The 23,194-nt window shown below is 42.1% G+C and overlaps 3 protein-coding genes across 3 annotated transcripts; all 3 read left to right on the top strand.

Annotated features, from left to right (window-relative positions):
* The first annotated feature begins 976 nt into the window (after window positions 1-976).
* Window positions 977-4,507, top strand: LOC121757159 (loricrin-like). The gene is made up of 2 exons (XM_042152669.1): window positions 977-1,117; window positions 2,207-4,507. The coding sequence occupies exon 2, from the start codon at window positions 2,516-2,518 to the stop codon at window positions 4,292-4,294; it is 1,779 nt and encodes a 592-aa protein (XP_042008603.1). The 5' UTR covers window positions 977-1,117; window positions 2,207-2,515; the 3' UTR covers window positions 4,295-4,507.
* Window positions 4,508-4,573: 66 nt separating this feature from the next.
* LOC121757160 (zinc finger CCCH domain-containing protein 24-like) lies at window positions 4,574-6,483 on the top strand. Its single transcript, XM_042152670.1, has 4 exons — window positions 4,574-4,730; window positions 5,193-5,623; window positions 5,714-5,773; window positions 5,898-6,483. The coding sequence occupies exons 2-4, from the start codon at window positions 5,207-5,209 to the stop codon at window positions 6,222-6,224; spliced, it is 804 nt and encodes a 267-aa protein (XP_042008604.1). The 5' UTR covers window positions 4,574-4,730; window positions 5,193-5,206; the 3' UTR covers window positions 6,225-6,483.
* Window positions 6,484-6,594: 111 nt separating this feature from the next.
* LOC121757158 (dynamin-like protein ARC5) lies at window positions 6,595-14,414 on the top strand. The gene is made up of 18 exons (XM_042152668.1): window positions 6,595-7,110; window positions 8,020-8,184; window positions 8,259-8,381; window positions 8,551-8,772; window positions 8,989-9,122; window positions 9,199-9,291; window positions 9,590-9,653; window positions 9,844-9,892; window positions 10,138-10,220; window positions 10,749-10,906; window positions 11,014-11,074; window positions 11,630-11,692; window positions 11,821-11,921; window positions 12,307-12,364; window positions 12,794-13,135; window positions 13,433-13,594; window positions 13,677-13,766; window positions 14,168-14,414. The coding sequence occupies exons 1-17, from the start codon at window positions 6,763-6,765 to the stop codon at window positions 13,749-13,751; spliced, it is 2,301 nt and encodes a 766-aa protein (XP_042008602.1). The 5' UTR covers window positions 6,595-6,762; the 3' UTR covers window positions 13,752-13,766; window positions 14,168-14,414.
* The last annotated feature ends 8,780 nt before the right edge of the window (window positions 14,415-23,194 follow it).

A 23,194-nucleotide genomic window follows, 5' to 3' on the forward strand; every position in this document is an offset into this window, starting at 1 on the left:
TAGACTGGTTTGACAGAATCTAATTATATAAAAATATCTAGTTCTGATTAATTTGACATTATCGCAAAAAATTAACAAGATTGGTCAATTTTTTTTTTGTCAATATCACAATTTTTTAGATTATATTATAGTTTAAACAATATTCTTAATTGTCCCAATACCCAAAAATTCAATGTCTTGAATGTCTTTATTTTTTTATGCAAATTTTCTTGTCTAATACATAGTTGGAAATTTTGACAAAAAAGTTGTCTAGATCAAAAAGTGCAAACCATAGTATGTTTTTGAAAATAGTACAGTAATTTTTTTTATTACAAATAGGTAAAAATATAAATAAATAAAGTTGGCTATATATTTATTACAAAATATAGAAGTGTAAGAACTGAAAAGTCAAAACTACCCCTTAAGCTGCAACGATTCAATCAAGTGAAGCAATAAAAATGAAAACAATGGCCTTTGTCTCTTTCAATATAAAGTGTATATGTATGGTGTCCGAATCATTGGCCTGCAGCTGATAATTGCATCCGAAAATTAGGTATATTTGATTGCTTGAGATTAAATTGAAAAAAAATTATTTAAAATTATATTAATCAAATTATTTTGTAATATAAAAGTTCCAAGACCCAGCTAATCAGGCATGATTAAATCTATGAGACACTAGTTCGAGAAAATTGAATAACGTACATAAACCAACCATCTAATAATGTTTCATTTGATGGACTAGATAAGATTGAGTGTTATGAATATTGTTCAGTTGGATCGATAAAACTTGGTACTTAATACAAAGAGATTGCATCGTATCACGAGTCTTGACATTTTAATCTCAGTTCAGTTAAATCTCGGAACAAGTTAATCTCGAGCAAACTCCCAAACCAAACACCCCAAAGGGTATTATTGGCAATCCACGTGATGTTCTTCAACCAATAAAAATAAGGGAATGCTTAAATCATGTTTAATCATATTTAACATTTGCTAAGCCTTAAATACGTTCTCTCTTTTCCACTCTTTGTTTGTATTCAACTGGAAATTGCTGTTGCTCTCTCTCTCTCTCTCTCTCTTTGCTGGATTGTTGAGATTGGCTTGTTGCGCAAATGGCAGAAAGAAAACCTAACCGTAGAGAGTAATATTCCTTTTCCTTTCCACTCCTTTCATATCTCCTTTCCAAATTACAGAATGTTAATTCATCTTTGAAAATAATGAGTTCATATGACTTGATGTGTGTGTGGTTGTTAATATGTTATCTCAATCACTCACATTAACTCTTCCATGTTTGTTTTCTCTGAATTTGATGCGTTGATAGCTGAGTAAATTTTGTTACGTAGAAAACTGTATAGTTTTTTTTTACTGAAAACAAAAATTGTAAACACATGATTTTGTGTTTGTCAAACATGGCAGCAATGGAATCTGTGATTGATTTATGGTTTTTCCACAATTTTAATTGAGGGGTGAAATTATCAAATTATAGATCTCTTTTCATACTCAATTGATTATAATGGAGTTTTGAAGATAAATTTCAGTAATTAGAATTAGGAGATTAGATTTAGTAGATTTGTTCATGTATCAAACTAAATCTTCATTTCTGCATATTTCAAGTATGAGATGAGTCAACTTTTCTCAAGTGTTCTTGCTTCATGAAATTTCACTAGTTTATGATTACCTACCATCTCATGGATCGATTTCCCTATATGTCGGTGCAAATTGATAAGTAGGAAATGTTACTGTCGCGTTAAGGGTTGTTTCGTGTATGAATTGGATGGTTGCCAAATAATAGATGTAAGATGGAAGGAATTAAAGATACAGAAGTGGATGACCATGTTTGTTTAGAGTTTTATCTCTAAATGAATGATGTGTTTTGCTTCCTCCACTGTTGTTATACTATTTCAAAGTTCTTATTAAACCTGCCAAAGACCGATATACACATGTCCGTTTTCTTGTCATTATATGTACTATAATACAAGTTTAGATCGAGAAATCATACTTTGGTGTCTGTTTCATTTCAATAGAGTTTTACAATCTCTAACTCCAATCATGACGCGTTCTCCTGAATCTGGCCTACATCTTTCAGTAAACTACAACTCACCAGTTTGGGGAAGTATGTATGTTTTGATCAGGCTGACCGACTATATCACCAAAACTGTGTCGTAGTGTGTAGGTTTCTTTATCCTTTCTTCGAATATGGTTTGAATTTGAAACATTGTCTTTTTTTCAGGTGAATGAACTGCAAGGACTCTGTGTACAGTTTCTTGAACTGTACAGGTATTTGAGGTTAATGATACCTTCCAATAGTAATTTTTCGATGAGGATGTATCTATAAATACTCAGAACATTGCTCGAAAGAAGTTAAAGAAATGGATAGATCCGACACATCTGGTTTCGTGAGCGGTGGGGGCAGCTTGTATGTTCGTGTTTTCTTCATTTTAATCTATAGATTATCGTACTAGTGTATCTATCATAGTCTTTTAAGCTGCCACTTCATTCCTTCGAAAAAGTTATAGTTTGAGCTAATAAGATCAACAACATGCATCCTTCCTTCTACTCTGAGTTCGTTAAGAACTGTAATGGCGGAGACACTACTCTACAGTTGAATGCCTTTGCTTATGTGTCAAATGAGGCTTCCATGTTTGGAAGTAGTGAGATGAGTGCTGGTGGTCAGGGTATTAGCGTAAACAATCCCGATGATGGATGCAAGTTAGTACTTGGACTGGGACCAACTCCCAGTTCATATTCCGATAGCTACTCGCTTCCTAAGGACGACAGTACTAAAGATCTTGCACCTGTATACACCTCGGGACATGACTCAATGTTGAAGCTTGGTCTTTCTGGAAGTGCTGATGTAGTTTCTGATGCATTCAATGTTCAAGCTTCAGTTCAGCTCGGCGATGAGGGCTCTACTTCATGCAAGAAATCGGGTGGCTATATGAAGAGCCTTGTTATGGCCCCAAGAGTGGAAGATGCCAACAGGTTGTTGACAAAAAATAAAACTACAGAAGTTGGTGCAAAATCCAATTTCCATCTTACTAGGCCGAGTTCTGAGCCTTCATCTGTCTCTGATCGCTCCATGAGTGCTGTGTCTGAGCCTAGAAGTGCTTCGGAATCATCACATCAGAGGGGTGTAAATTCAAGAAGATGCAAGTTTGATGGATGTATAAAAGGAGCACGGGGGACAACAGGTCTGTGCATTGGCCACGGGGGCGGACATAGATGCCAAAAGCCCGGATGCAACAAAGGTGCAGAAAGCCGAACAGCCTTCTGCAAAGCACATGGAGGAGGGAGACGGTGCCATCAGCTTGGATGCACGAAAAGTGCCGAGGGAAAGACGGACCACTGCATTGCCCACGGTGGGGGGAGACGCTGTGGATTCTCGGGAGGGTGCACTAAAGCAGCGAGAGGGAAATCCGGCCTTTGCATAAGGCATGGTGGGGGTAAGAGGTGTAAGGTGGAAAGCTGCATCCGAAGTGCTGAGGGACAGACCGGTTTGTGCATCTCTCACGGTGGTGGGAGACGTTGTCAAGTCACTGGCTGCACTAAAGGCGCGCAGGGGAGTACCATGTGCTGCAAGGCTCATGGTGGTGGGAAGAGATGCATATTTGCAGGCTGCACGAAGGGCGCTGAGGGGAGTACGCCCCTCTGCAAAGGGCACGGTGGTGGGAAGCGCTGCCTGTTCGATGGAGGAGGGATCTGCCCGAAGAGTGTGCACGGAGGTACTAGTTTCTGCGTTGCTCATGGCGGAGGGAAGAGGTGTTCTGTTCCCGGATGCACCAAAAGCGCCCGTGGCAGGACTGATTGTTGCGTGAAGCACGGAGGAGGGAAGCGTTGCAAGGTTGAAAACTGTGGGAAGAGTGCTCAGGGTAGTACCGACTTCTGCAAGGCCCACGGTGGGGGAAAGAGGTGCAACTGGGGCGAGGGGAAATGCGAGAAGTTTGCACGGGGAAAGAGCGGTCTGTGTGCTGCACACTGCACCCTGGTCCGAGGGAGGGAGGCGAGCAGAGGTGGAATGATAGGTGCGGGACTCTTCCATGGCTTGGTGAGCCTTGATAAGGCGCGTTCGTCATCAGGTGGGAGCGTGATCACGGACTCAACCAACTCGGTCGACAGGGCAGCCAAACGGCAGAAGCTCATCCCACCTCAGGTACTTGTTCCTTTGTCGATGAAGGCCTCGACACTCCAAAGGAGCGCGGGGGCTGGCGAGGACGCGCCAACGAGCTTTGGTTTCTCGGGTCCGGAGGGGAGAGTACATGGTGGTGGACTCCTTTCGTTGCTTGGTGGAGACCTCAATACTGCCATAACTGGGATTTGATGTCTCCACCAACTTCTTCTTATTAAGATTTGTGTAAATTCTTGAATAATAATGTAATGTGTGATATGTGCTGTATGGTGCAAGAGGCATGCTATTTTGTAGATGCATTTGAATATTTAATAAAACTTGTAATTATGCTGAAGAATTAAACTGTTATATGCCAGTGCACTTATTGAATTATAAACTTATATTATTGCACTAATTTTTTAATAATTACATTTTTCTTTTTGCATTCATAGCTACTAATACTATAAATACGCTTCAACTTCCTTAACTATTTTATGAATTTGGCGGAAATATTTCTCTCTTTCAAATATGCGAAGGAAGAGTAAGCTCATAGCTTCGCTCTGAATTCAGATTTCATCTTCATTTCTCGGATTCTGCTTCGATCGATCAACGAGTTACGACGGCTAAAGAAAAAAGCTCTCTTCTTCAGGTGCGATTTGATTCCGATGATGCGATTTCATGTTATTTTGATATTTCCTTTTCCTGCGCCGGTTGTTAGAATCGGAACTCAGAATTTTTCATTTTGATATTTCAGTTCTGATTTGTTTTAACTGTGATTTAATCCGATTGCTTAACGATTGTGCAATTTTTATCTGCTGCACTGGATTATTTCGTGAATTCGTCGGCTTCCGTTTTGTTTTCCGATTCGAAACCTAGAAATGGCGCGCATTTGCATCGCCACAAAAAGGCGAAATCGGAATTAGTTTAGGTTTAGGTTTTAACTTTGTAGCTAATTCTATCGATTGAACTGAACCTCAGCTCGTAATTCAGTGGTCGAAGTACTTTTTGTTGTAGTTTGTTTCGCGTGATTTCTTGGATTATTTCTTAGCTAAGATTTCAAATTTCTCCATCAGCTGCGCTGCGTGTTCTAATTTGATTGATTTTCACGCAGTTCTGATTAATCAAATGTTTTCTGAAAACAAGCGCGAATCCAAAGCCCCGAAGTTCAATTCCGGCGTCCTATCACAAATCAACTCGATGAATGCGGCCGGCAATCGCCGCTCTGGGTCACCGTTCGATCCCTACGCATCAGACAGCTCCGATTACCCGGCTCCGCTGATGAAGTTCCTGCGCTCTGTCGATCCGCCACCGGCGTTCCTCACGCCGGTCAAGGTTGAGGAAGATGTGATTGTTATGGATGGGATTTCCGTGCCTAATTCCAACAAAGGAAGCGGTGAAGTGAGACTGAGGTTGCCTTTGATGCCATCGAACTCTCTCAACTGCAGATTTGTGAAATCGAATTCGAATTCTACTGCTTATAAGAATAGCCTCTGCCATTACTGGGAAACTTCTCATACGTGCCAATTTGGTTCCCAATGTGAGGTCTCTCTCTCTCTCTCTGTGTCACACACACACGTACACATAACACATCACTCAGCTATTCAACAGTGCTAATATTTCCAAATGGAACAGTTTGCACACGGCAAAGAGGAGCTACGCCATCATCGGTTCTCAGGCAAGACCAAACTCGAGGTACATAGCTAAATCCAACTGAATCTTTGCTGAGTATACTAATTAAGTAATCTTGAGTGATTATAGCCATTGCATATGGTTTCTTGTATGTTTTGGTCTGTTCTTGCATTTCCCTCTAGCATAGATCTCCAAACCAAACAGCAGTTTCGAGGGATCAAGCGATTCAAGCCCATCACCATGTGGCTCTGAGTTAAACCGAAACAGCCATGTCAGGGCGGCTGCAGCAGAAGCCGAAGGAGAAGAGGCATTCTCAATGCCACCACTATCACCAATCCCAGCAGAAGAAATTTCTGGAACTAGCACGGTCCCGGACACTACTATGCTCGTCTCGGATTGGACTCCTCGCACTGATGGGATCAAGGTCTCTTTGCCTTGTGTGGACAAGAGTCCATCAAAGGAAGATGTAGGTGCTTATATGGAGAATGTGCTGTATGGGGCTAAGGTGAAGTAGAGGCTGCCTGTGTTTGTTGGGATTTGCTCCGACTCTTAGTTGATTCATGGAGACACATTTTTGTGGTGATAGGATTTACTGATTTGATTTTGCTGATCTGACCGTATTGGCCGACATTGGGCAATTTTGAGAGATAATCAGATTCGTGTCAGGGGTTGACAATAATTTCGGCCAAAATTGACTATTTTTCCCGATGTTCTAGAAATGTCTGCAACGAGTAAATAGTTCTATGAATGAATGAATCGTTTTATATGGAGTATACGCAGTGGACTTAGTGTCAAATGAAGATTAGTTGTATGAGTGTTGATGCAATGTTGTTGTACAAAGTGGATACATTTTTGATTTCCTCTATTATTTTCCAGTTGTCATGACGATTTAATGACATGGCACCTGATTTAATTATAGTAACATAAATAAAAAAAATAAAAATAGAGAAAATAGGGTTAGATTAAAGTATGGAGTTTTCCAGCGCGCGAGGTGGGAGAGTTCCGAAAAAATCGAAAACCATTCAAAAAAAGCTCCAAAATTTAGAGATAGAATGGACGACGACGGCCACTCCCTCACTCACCTCACCAATGACGGCGCCGCTGACGGCAACTGGAAGCTCTACGAGGCCTACAACGAGCTGCACGGCCTGGCGCAGGAGTTCTCGACGCCGTTCGACGCGCCGGCGGTGCTGGTGGTGGGCCACCAGACCGAGGGGAAGAGCGCCCTCGTCGAGGCCCTGATGGGCTTCCAGTTCAACCACGTCGGCGGCGGCACCAAGACGCGCCGCCCCATCACTCTCCACATGAAGTTCAACCCCGACTGCCACGCCCCTCTCTGCCGCCTCCTCTCCGACTCCGACCCCTCCGTCCCCCAGGATAAATCTCTTCACGAAATTCAGGTGCTTTTTCCGATCCCCAAATTGAATATATTACGCAATTGAACATTTTCTACAGGAAAATGGAAGTTGCATTTATGTGTTTGAGCTTTCTGCTGGTTTTGTAGTTTCAAAATTGCCTAATTGTGCTGTTTCTGTTTCTGATGCCCTAATTGAGTAATGCACAATTGGCATTTTCTACACGAAAATGGAAGTTCCATTTTTGTCAAGAGTATTTATGTGCTTGAGCCTTTTCTGCTGGTTTTATAGTTAAAAAAATTGCTTAATTGCCTGTGAAATAACGAAAAATAAGACCTTTTTTTGTTTCTATCGCACCTTATAAATTTTGAACCAATCTTTAAACAACTTGCAATTGTGAAATTTGAGGAAAATCGAAGCTAGGTTGACGGGCGGGCACGGCAAAAAAGTTTACATGGATGCGGTGGTGAGGCAACAACATAGAGGAGACGATATCTAAGCAGTAGAGAGATAGTGAATAGATTTTTTTAGGCTCAAAACAGTGTTGTTTAGTTGCTATGTCTTCGCATTACACGTATGCAAAACTTTTAATCCGCACCACCAAAAATTTACACGTGTGCGCCAACTCAGCATTGCCTGAAAAATTGTCGTGAGACGATTGTGAATTTTTGAAACTTCTTAATTTGTCATTCAAATTTTGGAAGGTGCGGGGGACACGGGAATTCGACCAAACTTAATCTTTGAGAGATTGAATTTTATTTCTTTTTGTTGAACAAGTGCAAGAACATTCCTTTAGAGTTGTTTATGGGCAAATTACCCTTGGGAATATCTTTCTGTTGATGCAGACTGCATTTTCATGGGTCTGCAAGAAACATTTTTGAGGGGAGAGTCGTTTCAAGCCTAGTTTTGTTTTAATTGCATTGTTAAACTATTGATTTTGGTCAATCCATGCAGGCTTATATTGAAGCTGAAAACATGAGGCTGGAGAAAGAATCTTATCAATTTTCGTCGAAAGAGATAATAATTAGAATAGAGTACAAGAACTGTCCAAACCTTACCATAATAGACACTCCTGGACTCATCGCCCCAGCTCCAGCCCGAAAAAATCGTGCTTTGCAGGTATATTATTTGATTCTTGAAATGTTAGTTTTGAAGCACTTGCTTGATGAACGTTGAGGAGCTACATGTCACAGTCTCAAGCGCGAGCCGTGGAGTCTCTAGTGCGGGCTAAAATGCAACATAAGGAATTCATCATATTATGTCTCGAAGATTGCAGCGATTGGAGCAATGCCACAACCCGCAGGGTTGTGATGCAAGTATGTTTCTCATTACAAAATACAAACTTTAGGAATTGGGTGCAGTTTTAGAACATCAGAACACTGAAAATAATTTCCGTACTTCACTGATACGAGCTCATCTCTTCTTTGGATACTTTCTCATATTTGCAAGTTGTAAATGGCTCCTTTGTGTTGTGCTTTCATCTAGATTGATCCTGAACTCTCAAGGACAGTAGTTGTCTCAACGAAGCTTGATACAAAGATCCCTCAGTTTGCACGTGCTTCAGATGTGGAGGTTTTTCTTTCACCACCTGCGAGCGCACTTGATGGGTTCATGTTAGGCGATTCACCCTTTTTCACTTCTGTTCCTTCCGGAAGAGTTGGAACTGGGCACGAGTCAGTTTATAGATCTAACGATGAGTTCAAACAGGTTAGGCTCTTCATTATTTTAAATGCAACTACAGTTAGTATTCTTTTAATTTTGTTTTAATTTTATCTTTTAATACCTCTAATAAATGATATGATGTTAACCAAAGTTAGATTTGTTCATAGAGTTGTGTAATAGATATATGATCTTGGTGATAGATTTAATAAAAGGTTCCCGTGTTATGGTGTATTCAACTGATCACCACTGAGTCTTTGTCAGGCTATATCTTTGAGGGAGATGGATGATAGAGCAGCTTTGGAGGAAAAATTGGGTAGATCACTTTCGAAACAAGAAAGGAGTAGAATAGGTGTTAGCAGTCTTAAGTTATTCTTGGAAGAGTTGCTACAGAAAAGGTACTGAAGTTGCACTGTAATGATGTTTTCCTTTATATGATCTACTCATTGATGGTATAATTTATTTTCTGCTAAGGTATATGGACAGTGTACCTCTTATCATTCCGCTTCTTGAGAAAGAGTACCGAAGTACAACAAGGAAGCTAAATGAAATTAATCAGGAACTCAGGTTGAAGGTTACCTTTTCCCCCTTGTATACTTAAATCATAGGGGCAATTAATTTGTGCGATAGATTTGATTGATAAACAAATGGTTGAATATTTGAGGATTAGATAGTCAATGTTCAAGCATGTTTAAATTTAAATAATCAATGCAAGCAAAAGTTATATTAGTCTATATATATATGTGTGTGTGTGTGTGTGTGTGTGTATGCGCGTGTCAATTATTGTTGAGCAGGCTTAGTTAAGCTTCTCATTTTCCACCTTTCTGCTTTTGTACTTTTCAACTGACTACTGTTTTTTTCTCAGCACTTTGGATGAAGTAAAGCTGAAGGAGAAAGGAAGAACTTTTCATGATATGTTCTTGACCAAGGTCATATCCTAGTTCATGTCTGCATATAATCTTCTTGTAGCTACTATTCAGGCTGAAATAATATGCCACATCTGTATTCTTTACTTTTAAGAATCCGTGATTTCAAATGCATAAAAAATAAGGGCTTAGGTTTGGTCTTAGGTTATCCGAAAAGTAGAGTTCCTGATTATATGTTCCTCTTATTGCTTAGTTATCACTTTTACTGAAGGGGACGGTTGTCGCACCACCAGATAAATTTGGTAAGTTCTCTTTTGCACGTATCTTATCATGTAAAATACATTTCTCAACTAGATATTTCCCACTTTTGCTAAACTTGACAACTTCCTAAGAATTTCCATCTTGTTTCGCGCACCTAACTACATACAGCATATCTCTATTTTACTTGAAGCGTAAACATGGTGTGTTTGATTTCTTCACTGACCCATCCCCACATCTCTTGCTGAAAATGGGCATGTCACCTTGAAGAAATATTTTCTCTTTACAGGAGAAACACTTCAGGACGAAAGGGTTAATGGAGGTGCATTTATTGGTACTGATGGTCTTCAATTTCCTTACAAGTTAATACCTGTGAGTCTTAACGTCTTTCACATATCTTATCTCGTTTGACTGTGCCTTTTTTCCTTATTCCAGAAGTAGCTGCGTGTTATTGAACTTGTCACTTTACATCATTGCTCTTTCTTATAGTGAACATCAAACTTTTTCTTACTAGGAACAGGTAGCTACAATAATTTTTGGTTAGTCCATATTCAGTCGTAACAAAAATACAAAATTAAAACTTGAAATTCTTGAGTAATCTACTTTGCTTTTGAATGGAATAAATTATACGTGCAAAAGAAAATTTATGCCAAAGCAAGGCATCGAAATGCAGCAGGGGATCTGCCCTTTCCAAACCACAAATAGTGTGTTTTTATTGCCCCCTTGAATTAGTAGCCATTTCACCTTCCTTATTTTGTGGTTTCCAGCTTCTGAAATATAATAATTATCTGCATAATTCACTTAGCGGCCACTGAGGTAGCAATCAGATTGCTAATGTCTATTTGTAACTTCCCTCCTGCTACACTCAACCGTGTTGCTACTGTTTTCTCGGCCGTGCAGAACGCAGGGATGCGTCTTTATGGAGGCGCTCAATATCATCGTGCAATGGCTGAGTTCCGTTTTGTTGTTGGTGGGATCAAATGCCCTCCAATCACACGTGAAGAGATTGTCAATGCCTGTGGAGTTGAGGACATTCATGATGGAACAAACTATTCGAGGTATTAAACTATTAATGAGCTTTATTCTTAAACATGTGGTCTAGTCATCTAACAATGAAATTCTTTGTTACTTAATTTTTTTACTGTGTTATTTTTTGTAAATTTAGGACAGCTTGCGTAATTGCTGTTGCAAAGGCTCGTGATACATTTGAGCCTTTTCTCCATCAGGTAAAGAGATCAGTGTCATATATGACAGTTCTAGACTATATTTTGTTGTTTTGGACTATAAATGTGCAACCATTTTAAAGAAAGCATAATCAAGACCAAATTAGGTAGTTGAGTTGAGTGGTAGAAAATGAACTTAGATCAAACATACATATGCATATATGCATTGTTTCAATGAGCAAACACGCTTCAGTTTTGATATGATATGGTGGTATGCAGAAGTCAATAAGACAGCCAATCTGAAAAACTGTTTGGATTGAAAGTAAATTTCCTCTTCCCATGTTCTACAAGGACCTCAAAAATCAACAATTTTATAAGCTAAATGAGAATAAAGAATTGATGAAAATGAATCTGTACCCTGGATATGCACTTGCATCAGTTTGCTTCTCCACTCTCATTTGTTGAAACTATAAATGTCAAGCTATTTAATATAACATTTGGGAAAAATTGGCATCCAATGTTAGACATCTTCTGTAAATGAAGGTAAAAAGCTCAGACTTATAGCTGAAGATTGAGATTATCCAACTCTCATGTCATTCCTTCTTTGTATGGTACCAGTTAGGTTGCCGGCTGCTGCACATTCTCAAGAGGCTGGTTCCCATCTCTGTTTTCCTTCTCCAGGTAACAACTAGCAACGTTGGCCATATTTTTGGTAACTAGTATGCATTTATTATCATGCAAATTTTCATGATTAAAGCAACTTGGTTAACTTGTTTGTGTTCTAAGAATTACTGTGTACCTTTTAACAGAAAGATGGTGAATATCTTAGCTGCCATGAAGTTTTTCTGAAGCGTGTTGCTTCTGCCTTCGACAACTTTGCTGAATCAACTGAACGGTCATGCCGTGAAAAGTTAGTATAACTGCCTGCAGTTTTTGCATTTCTCTTTTAATAGTTTCCATTTTTACATAACCGTTCCCATACAGTGTGATTATCATTTTCAAGTGACTCACTTTTCCTTGAAATTCCCTTCAAGTGACTCTGTTCCTTCATTTCACTTCTTGATGCTCGAAACTTTCATATAATCGTCTCAATATTAAAAGGAGGCATTATAGGCCTAGAGAAGGTGGCATATCATCACTCTTTTGGCCATGGAGTTAAAAGTTCTATGGTCTTAGAAATTGACAATTATTATTTGTCTCTAACTTAGAGTTTTGGACTGTTTGCTCATCAAAATACACAAATCTCATGTTAATGATTTTACAGCTAGCTAACTAACTTACATACAAACTGCCAGGTGTATGGAGGATTTGGTGAGCACTACTCGCTATGTTTCATGGTCACTTCACAACAAGGTAGGCACACTTGCTATTTTGGTCAATGTCGTTTTTACTATATTCGTAACCTTTTTTTTTGCTTCACTATTGAGCATTTTCTGGCGACTCTGATATGCATCATATAATGATCTCTCTCTGTCTTTTGTCTTTTGTCTTTTGTCTTTTTCCTGTCAATTTTATCTCTATGTGTATCCTTGTCTTGAATGGTTAGGGTTTGAATTGCTTATATACATGTACCTCTTAGTTTCCAAGTTCTGACAATCTGGGAAATGACGAGAGTCACGAGACACTAGATATAGTGAGGTTCTTGTCAAATACCTTCTTTATTAAAACAGAGCTTTTCATGTAGTCACCTTCATTGCACCATTTTGAGCATATTATGAAGTTTGATGTTTTTTTTCTCTTCTTTCGTGTTCTTTCCACTCTGAAAAAATGATCAAATTGCAGAATAGGGCTGGATTACGACAGTTCTTGGATTCATTTGGTGGGTCAGAACAGTCCAACGCTGCTGTCAATTCTTCCAGTCTTTCTACAGAGTTATCGTCTGGATTTGCAAGCAATGATAGGCAAGATGTTAAATCCAAAGCAGACGTGAAACTCAATAGTTTGGCTCCAGGAAATGATTCGACAGCTAGTGCCCCAACAACAGAGACAAGGCTGGCTGACCTTTTAGATAGTACACTATGGAACAGAAGGCTTGCCCCTTCATCCGAAAGGATTGTTTATGCTTTGGTTCAGCAGATATTTCATGGAATCCGAGAATACTTCCTGGCCTCTACTGAGCTCAAGGTTTGTATACATCTCCTTAATATGTTACCTCGGGTTATTTGGTGCTGTTAAGAGTATAGCTGTCATCGACATTTTTAGATGTTCGTCTGTCTAGCCTTAATTGCGGACAGTTACCCTGCCTTCTTGACTTTCTAACAACTTTGTTTTAAAAAAACATTTATAAGAAGTCGACTTTTCAATACTCGGCTATAAAGATTCGTATGCAACGAGCCACTTGCAACAGATTAGAAGCAGCAAATTGACAAGTCTTCCGTAAGCCTCACTTGTTTTCTTTTTTCATGGCTTCTTTCTTTGCAGTTCAATTGCTTTCTGCTTATGCCCGTTGTTGACAAGTTGCCTGCACTTCTCCGGGCAGACTTAGAGGCCACTTTTGAAGACGTTGATAATGTCTTTGACATTAGTACTGTGCGGCATTCTTTAGGACACCGAAAGAGAGAAATGGAGATTGAGCTGAAACGGGTATGTAGTTGCTATTGCTTCTCTCGATTTATGAATATTTTTCGCTACGCTTTGTTACACAGTAAGTGGCCTTCTGATGCAGATGCAAAGGCTTAAAGATAAATTCAGAGAAATTCACGAACAGCTGAATTCAAGTCAAACCATGTCGAGGGCCTAGTGATTATCTACTCCTGTGAGTTTCCCTTCTTCATTTTCTTTAACCGTTGGTTAGTTAACGATTGAATCCATGAAGCTATGACGTGTGTCTATGAAGCTGTTAGAAAAACAGGTAAGTTAATTTAGTACATGTGCTTTATAGAATTCCTCCCTCTGTCCCAGTTAAGATGTCACACTTGTTGGGTGACATGAGATTTTAGAAGTTGTTGTTTAGTTTGTTTAAGTAGAGATAAAAAGGTCGTCAAAAGGCATTTTTTTTTTCAAAAATAGAAGTGTGACATCTTTGTTGGGACAAACTAAATGAGAAAGTGAGACATCTGTTATGGGACGGATGGGACATAGATAGTATTATTCTGCCACCCGTATATCATCGTTACTTGTCCGTTAAGACATCAAGTGACTTGTCCGATGCCACAGGTTTACGGGGAGATACTTTTCCAGTATCGATGAGACCCCAAATGGGTGGCTTGTAACAGAAGAGAGGTGTCTCAGTAGCTATGATAATGAATGGTGAAAGGTAAGTCCATTTGTTGTATTTCATATAGTACTGTGTTTGCGGGTATGATATGTTAAACATGGGAGATTAAATTTGCAAACGAATGATGCCAAATTTGTACAAATTTACACATCAAATCTGTCCCATTTGTTGGACTATGTTACTTGATATTTGGTCCAATCAGTGATTTTCCATTTCACCAAAATCTCAATTTCATATACTACTATTATGGCTTCATCTTCATTTCTTTCACCAAATATATTCTCTTTTCTTCATCCTCTTTACACTCATTCTCATGTGGTTGATTTTCTATTCAGTGGTGTCTAATCAGAAAGAGATGGAGGATTGTATAAACATTTATTAAAGGGTAAATATTCAATATTGTTTTTTAACAAAAAACGTTCTAACCTTTAAAGAGTATCTACAAAAAAGATAGTACTCCAGTATTTTAATTTTCACTTTAAAATGGGTAAAATTTCGATATTGTTTCAATGGTTGTGTGTTACAGACGTGCTCCGTAACAATTAGTTATCTTCCTTCTCGTGGGAACTAGCAATCAACCTGTCGACAATCTCGGAGGAAGATCACGGGTTTTGTTGAGTTGTGGACGTTCTCCACTCAGCAACAAAGTTACGATAATTCGGGTTTCTTGGAATGCAAGATAGGTTTAGGGAAAATATTTCATTCATGAAAATAATGTGTTGATGAAATACCCTATTTTATACTAGAAACCCTAGGGCGGTTCGACGTATCCTAATTCATCCGGGAAAGAACCGCAAAGAAAACCCGAACGGGGCTTATACATCAGGCCCGACTCAACAATAAGTAAATTAATGTTTCAAAAATACTAAAACATAAAAGAAAAGAAATAAAAAAGAAACAAAACGAATCGGCTAATTCTTGAACTTGTTCGGCGCCTTGAGCTTGTCTCTCGGCCTCAAGGATCTCTTCGACACAATCAATTCTTCACTTCGGTCATTCACGCACTGCGTCGTGCTGCTCGGCTCCGGAAGCGCTGCGTCGTGCTGCTCGGCTGTTGTCGCCTCCAGCTCGGCATGCCGCTCTGCTGCGCCGTGCTGCTCGGCTGTTGCCGCCTCCAGCTCGGCATGCCGCTCTGCTGTTGCGTCTGGTGGCGGGGGTCTCGTATCAACCCCCCCTCCGTTAACAATCGCCTTGTCCACAAGGCGAACCTCCGGGAACTGCCTACCAATCGCCTCGACCGGCTCCCAAGTAGGTGTGGAAGCATCATCTTCCCACTGCACCAAGCACTGTCGCTCCGGTCGGTCGCCCCGCCAGCTGACGCGCTCCTCCAACACTGCCACGGGACGCACCACTGGCCTATCCCCCACAAACACGGGAGGCAATTTCACTCCGTCCACATCCCCGTCGCCCGCCACAAATTCACGCAACAAGCTCACGTGGAACACATTGTGGACTCTACTACCCGCCGGAAGACGTAATTTGTATGCCACCGGGCCCACCCTCTCCAAAATTTCGAAGGGGCCATAGAACCGTGGCGCCAGCTTTGCCGACAACGGTTTCGCAACCGAGTGCTGCCGGTACGGTTGCAGTTTCAGCCATACGACATCGCCCACGTCAAACTCCACGTGCCTGCGGTGTCTGTTTGCCACATCCGTCATTCGCTGCTGGGCCCGCAAGAGGTTTCGCCGTAACGTGACCAGCAGCTCCCCACGCTCTTTGATAATATCTGCCACATTAGGCGGCGTTTTTGCTGACGGCGGGGACGCCACTAACGTGGGCGGCTCACGCCCATACAATGCTTTATAAGGTGTCATGCCCAGCGCAGAGTGATGGGAACAGTTTAGAGCTAACTCCGCCCATGGTAAAAAATTCGTCCATCTTGAAGGTTTATCGGAAGCAAATGCTCGCAGATACTGCTCCAAACCCCGATTACGGACTTCCGTCTGGCCATCCGACTGCGGATGGTAGGCGGTGGAAAAGTGAAGCTTGGTGCCGCTCAGACGCATCATCTCCTCCCATGTTGCGTTGAGGAACACCGAATCTCTATCTGACACCAAGGTTTTAGGGAACCCGTGGTGCCGGACCACCGTATTCACAAACAGCTGCGCCACTCGGGAGGCGTCAAATTTAGGAGGTAGGGGGGCGAAATGAGCATATTTTGAAAGCCTATCCACCACCACCATAATGGTTGTATACCCCCGGGACTGGGGCAGCCCGGTGATGAAGTCCATTGACACATCCTCCCATACTTGCGACGGGACGGGTAGCGGCTGCAATAGCCCCGCCGGCTTTCGCGTTGAATACTTCGTGGACTGGCACACCACACACTCGTTCACAAACGTCACTACATCTTTGCGCATGTTTGGCCAATAAAACCCCGCCGCCAATAGGCGGAATGTTCTCTCGTGTCCCGGATGACCCGCCATCGGCGAGCAATGGTGTTCCTTTAGTAACGTCCGTTTTGCCTTGGACTCCGCGCTCACCAACACCCTGCGATGGTAATATATCAGGCCATCGACCCATGATAAGTGCGAGGGCGCGTCGCCTGATTTGATTTTGGCCGAGAGTTCCACCAGTTCGGGTAGGGAGGCCGCCTCCTCGCGCAACACGCGCAATATATCAGGTACAGGCTTAGCGACGACTGGTAGGAGCTGGACCGCGTCCACATCCGTCGTGACTTCGACGGGAGCGTCGTCTGTCGCAGGCAAATCGGGATGCGGGCTCGGCACGTCGTGCTGCCGGGACAAGGCATCTGCCGCCTTGTTCATGCTGCCTCTCTTGTACTCGATCACAAACTTATATCCCATCAACTTTCTAACATAGAGTTGTTGGTCTGGGGTCTGGACCACTTGTTGTAACAGCTCTTTCAAACTCCTCTGATCCGTTCTAATGATGAACTCACGCCCCAATAGATACTGTCGCCATTTTTGCACGGCCTCCACAATAGCATATAATTCCTTATGATACGTAGATGCCACCCTCCTGCGAGGTCCCAGTTTCTTACTGAAAAACGCAATGGGGTGATCCCGTTGCATTAGCACCGCGCCAATGCCCACGTCGCACGCGTCAGTCTCCACGCAAAATGGCAAGTCGAAATTCGGCAATTGGAGGACCGGAGCTGATGTCATCGCCTGCTTCAGAGCTGCGAACGCCTTCTCGGCTTCGGGGCTCCATCGAAAAGCCTCTTTTTTAAGTAAATCTGTTAAGGGCGCCGCGATCATCGCGTAGTGGGCGACGAAACGGCGGTAGTAGCCTGTCAACCCTAAAAAACCTCGCAGTTGCCGTACCGTTCCCGGCTTAGGCCACGCCGTCATCGCCTGTATTTTGGTCGGGTCGGCCTTGAGATGGCCTTCGTCAATGATGTGCCCTAAATACTCCACCGACATACTACAAAATGAACACTTCGAAAGCTTCACGAAGAAGTTATTAGCATGGAGCAGTTCCAGAACGGCTTCCAGGTGGCTACTATGCAGCTCAATGGTCGGGCTATAAATCAAAATGTCATCGAAGAAAACGATAACACATTTTCTGAGAAGTGGCTGGAAAATAGCATTCATCGCCGCCTGGAAGGTGGACGGTGCGTTTGTCAACCCGAAAGGCATCACGAGAAACTCGAAATGCCCATCATGAGTTCTAAAAGCGGTTTTGAAAATGTCGTCCCCGTTCATTCGAATTTGGTGATACCCCGAGCGAAGATCCAACTTAGTGAAGTACCTAGCACCTCCCAACTCGTCAAATAGTTCTTCTGCCGTAGGAATGGGAAAATGATCCGGCACGGTGGCCTTATTGAGGGCTCGGTAATCAATGCAAAACCGAAAAGTGCCATCCTTTTTTCGGATCAGCAATACCGGGGACGAGAACGGGCTGTGACTATGGCGAATGATACCCTGTTCCAGCATATCGCGAACCTGCCTTTCGATTTCCGTCTTCTGGAAGTAGGGGTACCTGTACGGTCTAACATTAATCGGCCGTGTACCGGGTAGGAGATGAATGCGGTGATCAAACTGCCGCGGCGGGGGCATGCCACGAGGCTGTTCAAACACCGCTCGGTGTGTGTTTAATACCGCGAGAATTCCGTTCGGCAAGCCCGGAGGAAAGTCCTCCCTGCTGCTTCTCTCCACTGCCTCAGTGCCGCTGTCAATCGGTACAATCTCATAGAACTCGTGGTCCGTTGGTTGCGTCGTTAATGTGTATAACGAGTGAAGGGATATTTGTTTTGGCCCCGGCATCAAGCCTTGTAAGAAAACCGGTCGCTCCCCGTGAGTAAATTCCAACGTTTTTCTGACGAAATCCGCCGACACCTTCCCCAGCGATTCCAACCAACGCATTCCCAAAATCACATCTGGCCCATGGTGAGCGAGAATATGGAGATCCACCACAAATACGTTGCCCTGCAGCGTCAGCTTGGTGCCCCGCGCTATGTGGGTGCAGAGCAGGGATGCTCCGTTACCTACCAACACCCGGAATGGTCTGATGGGTGTTAGGTCCGTGGCTGGAGGAAATCCAATGTCGCGCCTGTGTCGATCAATACCCGCACGTTGGTTACGCCCAACGTGCCCTGTACAATGAACGGTTTCGAGCTCCCTCGGCCATCCAAGGCGTGAAGGTGCGATAGATCAGCCGTAATTAGTTCGTCCTCCGGCACTTGATCTCCCGCGGTATCCTCCTGCAGGTTGTCAGCATCGTCATCCATATAGCAAAGAAGTTTGACCTTACAGACGTGGCCTGCGACCCATTTTTCAGGGCAATGGTAACAAAGCCCTCGGCGTGCCCGCTCCGATTTCTCGGCGTTAGACACCCTGATTGGGTATACCCGTGCCTTGTCCGCGTCACGTCCCTGAAGTTCTTGCGGCTGTGGTCCAGAAATTGGGGTCGAACCGGGGATCGGGGGGGCCCTCTGCTCCTTCCCTGACCACTGGCGTCGCGGATATGGCGACGGTTGGTGCGGTCGCTCGTCTTGTGTTGCAGCCAAGCGCAATGCCAATGCCATTGCCTCCGCTAATGAAACCGGGTTCTGCAATTCGATCTTCTCTTGCAAGGGTTGCTTGAGCCCTTGGATAAAAATAGGAATCAGAGATGACTCCGATAAATCGGTCACCCGATTGAGGTACCGTTCGAACGTTGCGTGGTAGTCTGCTACGGTAGACGTCTGAACCAGCTTGGCGATCAGACCCGTGTAATTTCTGAAGCTCTGTGGGTCAAAGCGATGTCTGACGTCGTCCAGGAACTCCGGCCACGTTACAAAACCATTGGTCTCCCTATAATTGAATATCCATTCCGAAGCGGGGGGGGGGGGTCAAACAGCATCACTACATAATGCAGACGCTCAGACTCCGGGATCCGTTTGTGATCGAAATAATATTGTACGCGGGATATCCAATTTGGCGCATCCGCCCCGTTAAAGTGGGGCGCGTCCATCTTCAAGCCGGAAGAGTAATCGGTTCCCTGGTGGGGAAAACGCTCTCGGCGCTGAGGCGGGTCCCAGCAGGAGACACCGCGATCCTCGTGCGGATCCTCGTCCCAATCGTCGTGCCTCTGAGGTGGATCCCAATTGTCCCGACGGCGACCCGTTCGATACTCCGTCACATCGCGCCGCTGCGAAAAACGGCCTCCTCCACCCCGATCACCGCGACCACCCCGAGACGGGCGTCCCCGACCTCGATCCTGGTGTCGGTATGAACGGTCAAGATCCTCACGTACTGGCCGACCGTGCCCTCGATACTCCTCCCATTCGTGTTCGGCATCGTCCCAAACTTGGGTGTGATCAGCCGCTTGTGGATGCGGTCGGCGCTCCAAGGTTTCGACCCGACGGTCCATCTTATCAAAGCGTTCATTTAACTGCGCGAACCCTAGCGTGATCGGATCCGTTGATTGGGACCGACCCCCTGACTCGGCTACCTGGCGCTGTGGCGCCGGCCCTAGATGTAGTGCCGACGACGTCTCGGCTCTCGGGTAATCCGAAGCCATCTGATTTCGCCGTTGTTATAGATGTTGAGTTACGGAATGAAAGCACCAGTTGTTACAGACGTGCTCCGTAACAATTAGTTATCTTCCTTCTCGTGGGAACTAGCAATCAACCTGTCGACAATCTCGGAGGAAGATCACGGGTTTTGTTGAGTTGTGGACGTTCTCCACTCAGCAACAAAGTTACGATAATTCGGGTTTCTTGGAATGCAAGATAGGTTTAGGGAAAATATTTCATTCATGAAAATAATGTGTTGATGAAATACCCTATTTTATACTAGAAACCCTAGGGCGGTTCGACGTATCCTAATTCATCCGGGAAAGAACCGCAAAGAAAACCCGAACGGGGCTTATACATCAGGCCCGACTCAACAATAAGTAAATTAATGTTTCAAAAATACTAAAACATAAAAGGAAAGAAATAAAAAAGAAACAAAACGAATCGGCTAATTCTTGAACTTGTTCGGCGCCTTGAGCTTGTCTCTCGGCCTCAAGGATCTCTTCGACACAATCAATTCTTCACTTCGGTCATTCACGCACTGCGTCGTGCTGCTCGGCTGCGTCGTGCTGCTCGGCTCCGGAAGCGCTGCGTCGTGCTGCTCGGCTGTTGTCGCCTCCAGCTCGGCATGCCGCTCTGCTGCGCCGTGCTGCTCGGCTGTTGTCGCCTCCAGCTCGGCATGCCGCTCTGCTGTTGCGTCTGGTGGCGGGGGTCTCGTATCATTGTGTTTCTATTGTCTCGAGGTACCATCAGGGGTAACTTCGTTCTAAATAAAATTGAAATGTGGATTTAATTTTGCAATTACTCTAATATGGAGATATTTTTATTGAACACTAAGTAGTAATTTTTTTTATCTTATTTATTGATTTATTTTATTTATGGGTTCCCAAACTCAAACTATATTATTAATTTTACTTTTCCTTTATTTTATTTTGGAATTTCAATTTTATTTGAAATATTTTTCTCGATAAACAAAAGGCTCTAACTAAAACAATGAGCGAATATTTTGGAAAAATGTATAGAAGAGTCTTCTTTTACGTTTTTTTTTCTCTTATTTGACTCTCTTGCCACTTTAATTAATTACTAATCTTTTTGCAAAACGAGTGCAAAAAAGAAGGGACTCAAGTAATGTGAGACATTGAAATATTTAATTTGAAATTCCAATAAATTTTATTTTTGTTAAAAGCATTTGTCTTTGTACATTTCGTCCCATCTTATAAGAAGTTGTAGTGGAGTTTCGTGCATATTTTCGAGCAAAGGACGATTCAGGTCTCTAAGTTAGGATATATATATGGATGAGATGAAACTCAAATTATAATGGTTTGCATAAATGTGGGCCTCACATTCTGTCCTAGCCACTATATCCATATTATTCCAAATCCACCTAAGCAATGTGTATATTTGACGTAATTATTTACACAAAATATATATTGACAAATGTTAAAACTAGTGTAATTGATGGGAACACCATTCGTGAGCAAATACATGTTAGTATTTATTTTGATTCTAATAATTAAAAAGTCATTGTTGACTCCATTAATATCACAAAAAAATGTTGTTCAATCTGTTTATTTCTCTGTAATTTTTAATAAATGAATAAAATAATAAATTGAATTTTGTTTTTTATCAAATTTGTAATATAAATAATGTCAATAATATTTTTTATAATATTAAAATAAACTAGATATACAAAATAAACAATGCTAAATTTAGATTAAGCAAGAAAAGTGCTTACAGATTATATATTCATATCGTAACGTTTCTCATCTATGTCGACAAAGAACATTTTGAAACATGCATGATTAGCAAGAACATATTTATCAATGTGAAACTTTGAATTATACACTCAAAATTAGGGGAATCTAATCGGATCCCGCTAACAATGCTTCTCCAACTCAGAATCAATGTCTTTTAATGATATAATGCAAATGTAATGATCAAATGTTTTCCTTAAAAGTGCATAACCAAGAATTTCAAACAACCTAATCATGTACATTTTGAGATTTTTTTCATGAACATGTTTTTTCAACTTCAATTGATGATTGCACTTAAATCAGTACTACATTTGTGCCTGGATAATTCAATTAGTCAAATTCCTTGCATCATTAATGTGTCTCATTAATGAACCAAATCATCACTAACAAACATTAGTGGCTAACATTTTTTAACCATGAGGGGTAAATGGGCCATCGAAATCTTTTATTTTGTTTCATCCTAAGTAAGATCATAATAAATGCCATTGCTGTCAATCATCCTCAGCATGGTTAAATCCATGAGATAAAAACCACAAATATTTGGACAAACTTAATTATTGTTAATAATGAGGTTTTGGGCACACCCAAGATCATGAGTAAAATATTGTTGGTCAATCCGCCCATCAAAATGCTCTCTCCGTTGGCGGTTCTTTCCGATATCTACGCATTTCACTGCTCCATAAATTCTCTTCGCCCTTACCGTACTCCAACTTGGTAGTTCCCATCTGGGATTTGTATTCGGTTAAATAACCACATGATGTATCGTCAATCACAATTGCAGAAATATTTTCCTATTTTTCTACAACTATGATTAGCTAGACAAACTACGTGTCCAAACCACTAAACTTTTACTCTTTGAAAAGACCTTAGAAGCTAAAAAATGGTATCTTGAGCAATTGCAATAATCGAATTCAATAATATTCTCTATACAATAAATGTTATCACCCATAAAATCATACCCAATTCAGAAATTTCTGCAATTGTGAAATATATCATATAACAATATGTCTGAACCATCAAATTTTTACTCTAAGACCATAAGGTCCATAGTCTCGAGCCAACGGAACAACGCCACGTGTACGGCTTATGATGTTGATGATATAGGCATGAAGTGTTGTCCCATATATGTACACACAATGAGAAATGAAGTCAACATGATTTCCACACATATAATGTATAGATACACTATAGATATACGTACAAGGAAAGTTCCCTCGAGTGGCAACAGCCACCACCCGCCGCCTTGGAGT

The sequence above is a fragment of the Salvia splendens genome, chromosome 12 (genome assembly GCF_004379255.2).
Source record: "Salvia splendens isolate huo1 chromosome 12, SspV2, whole genome shotgun sequence".
Taxonomy (NCBI): domain Eukaryota; kingdom Viridiplantae; phylum Streptophyta; class Magnoliopsida; order Lamiales; family Lamiaceae; genus Salvia; species Salvia splendens.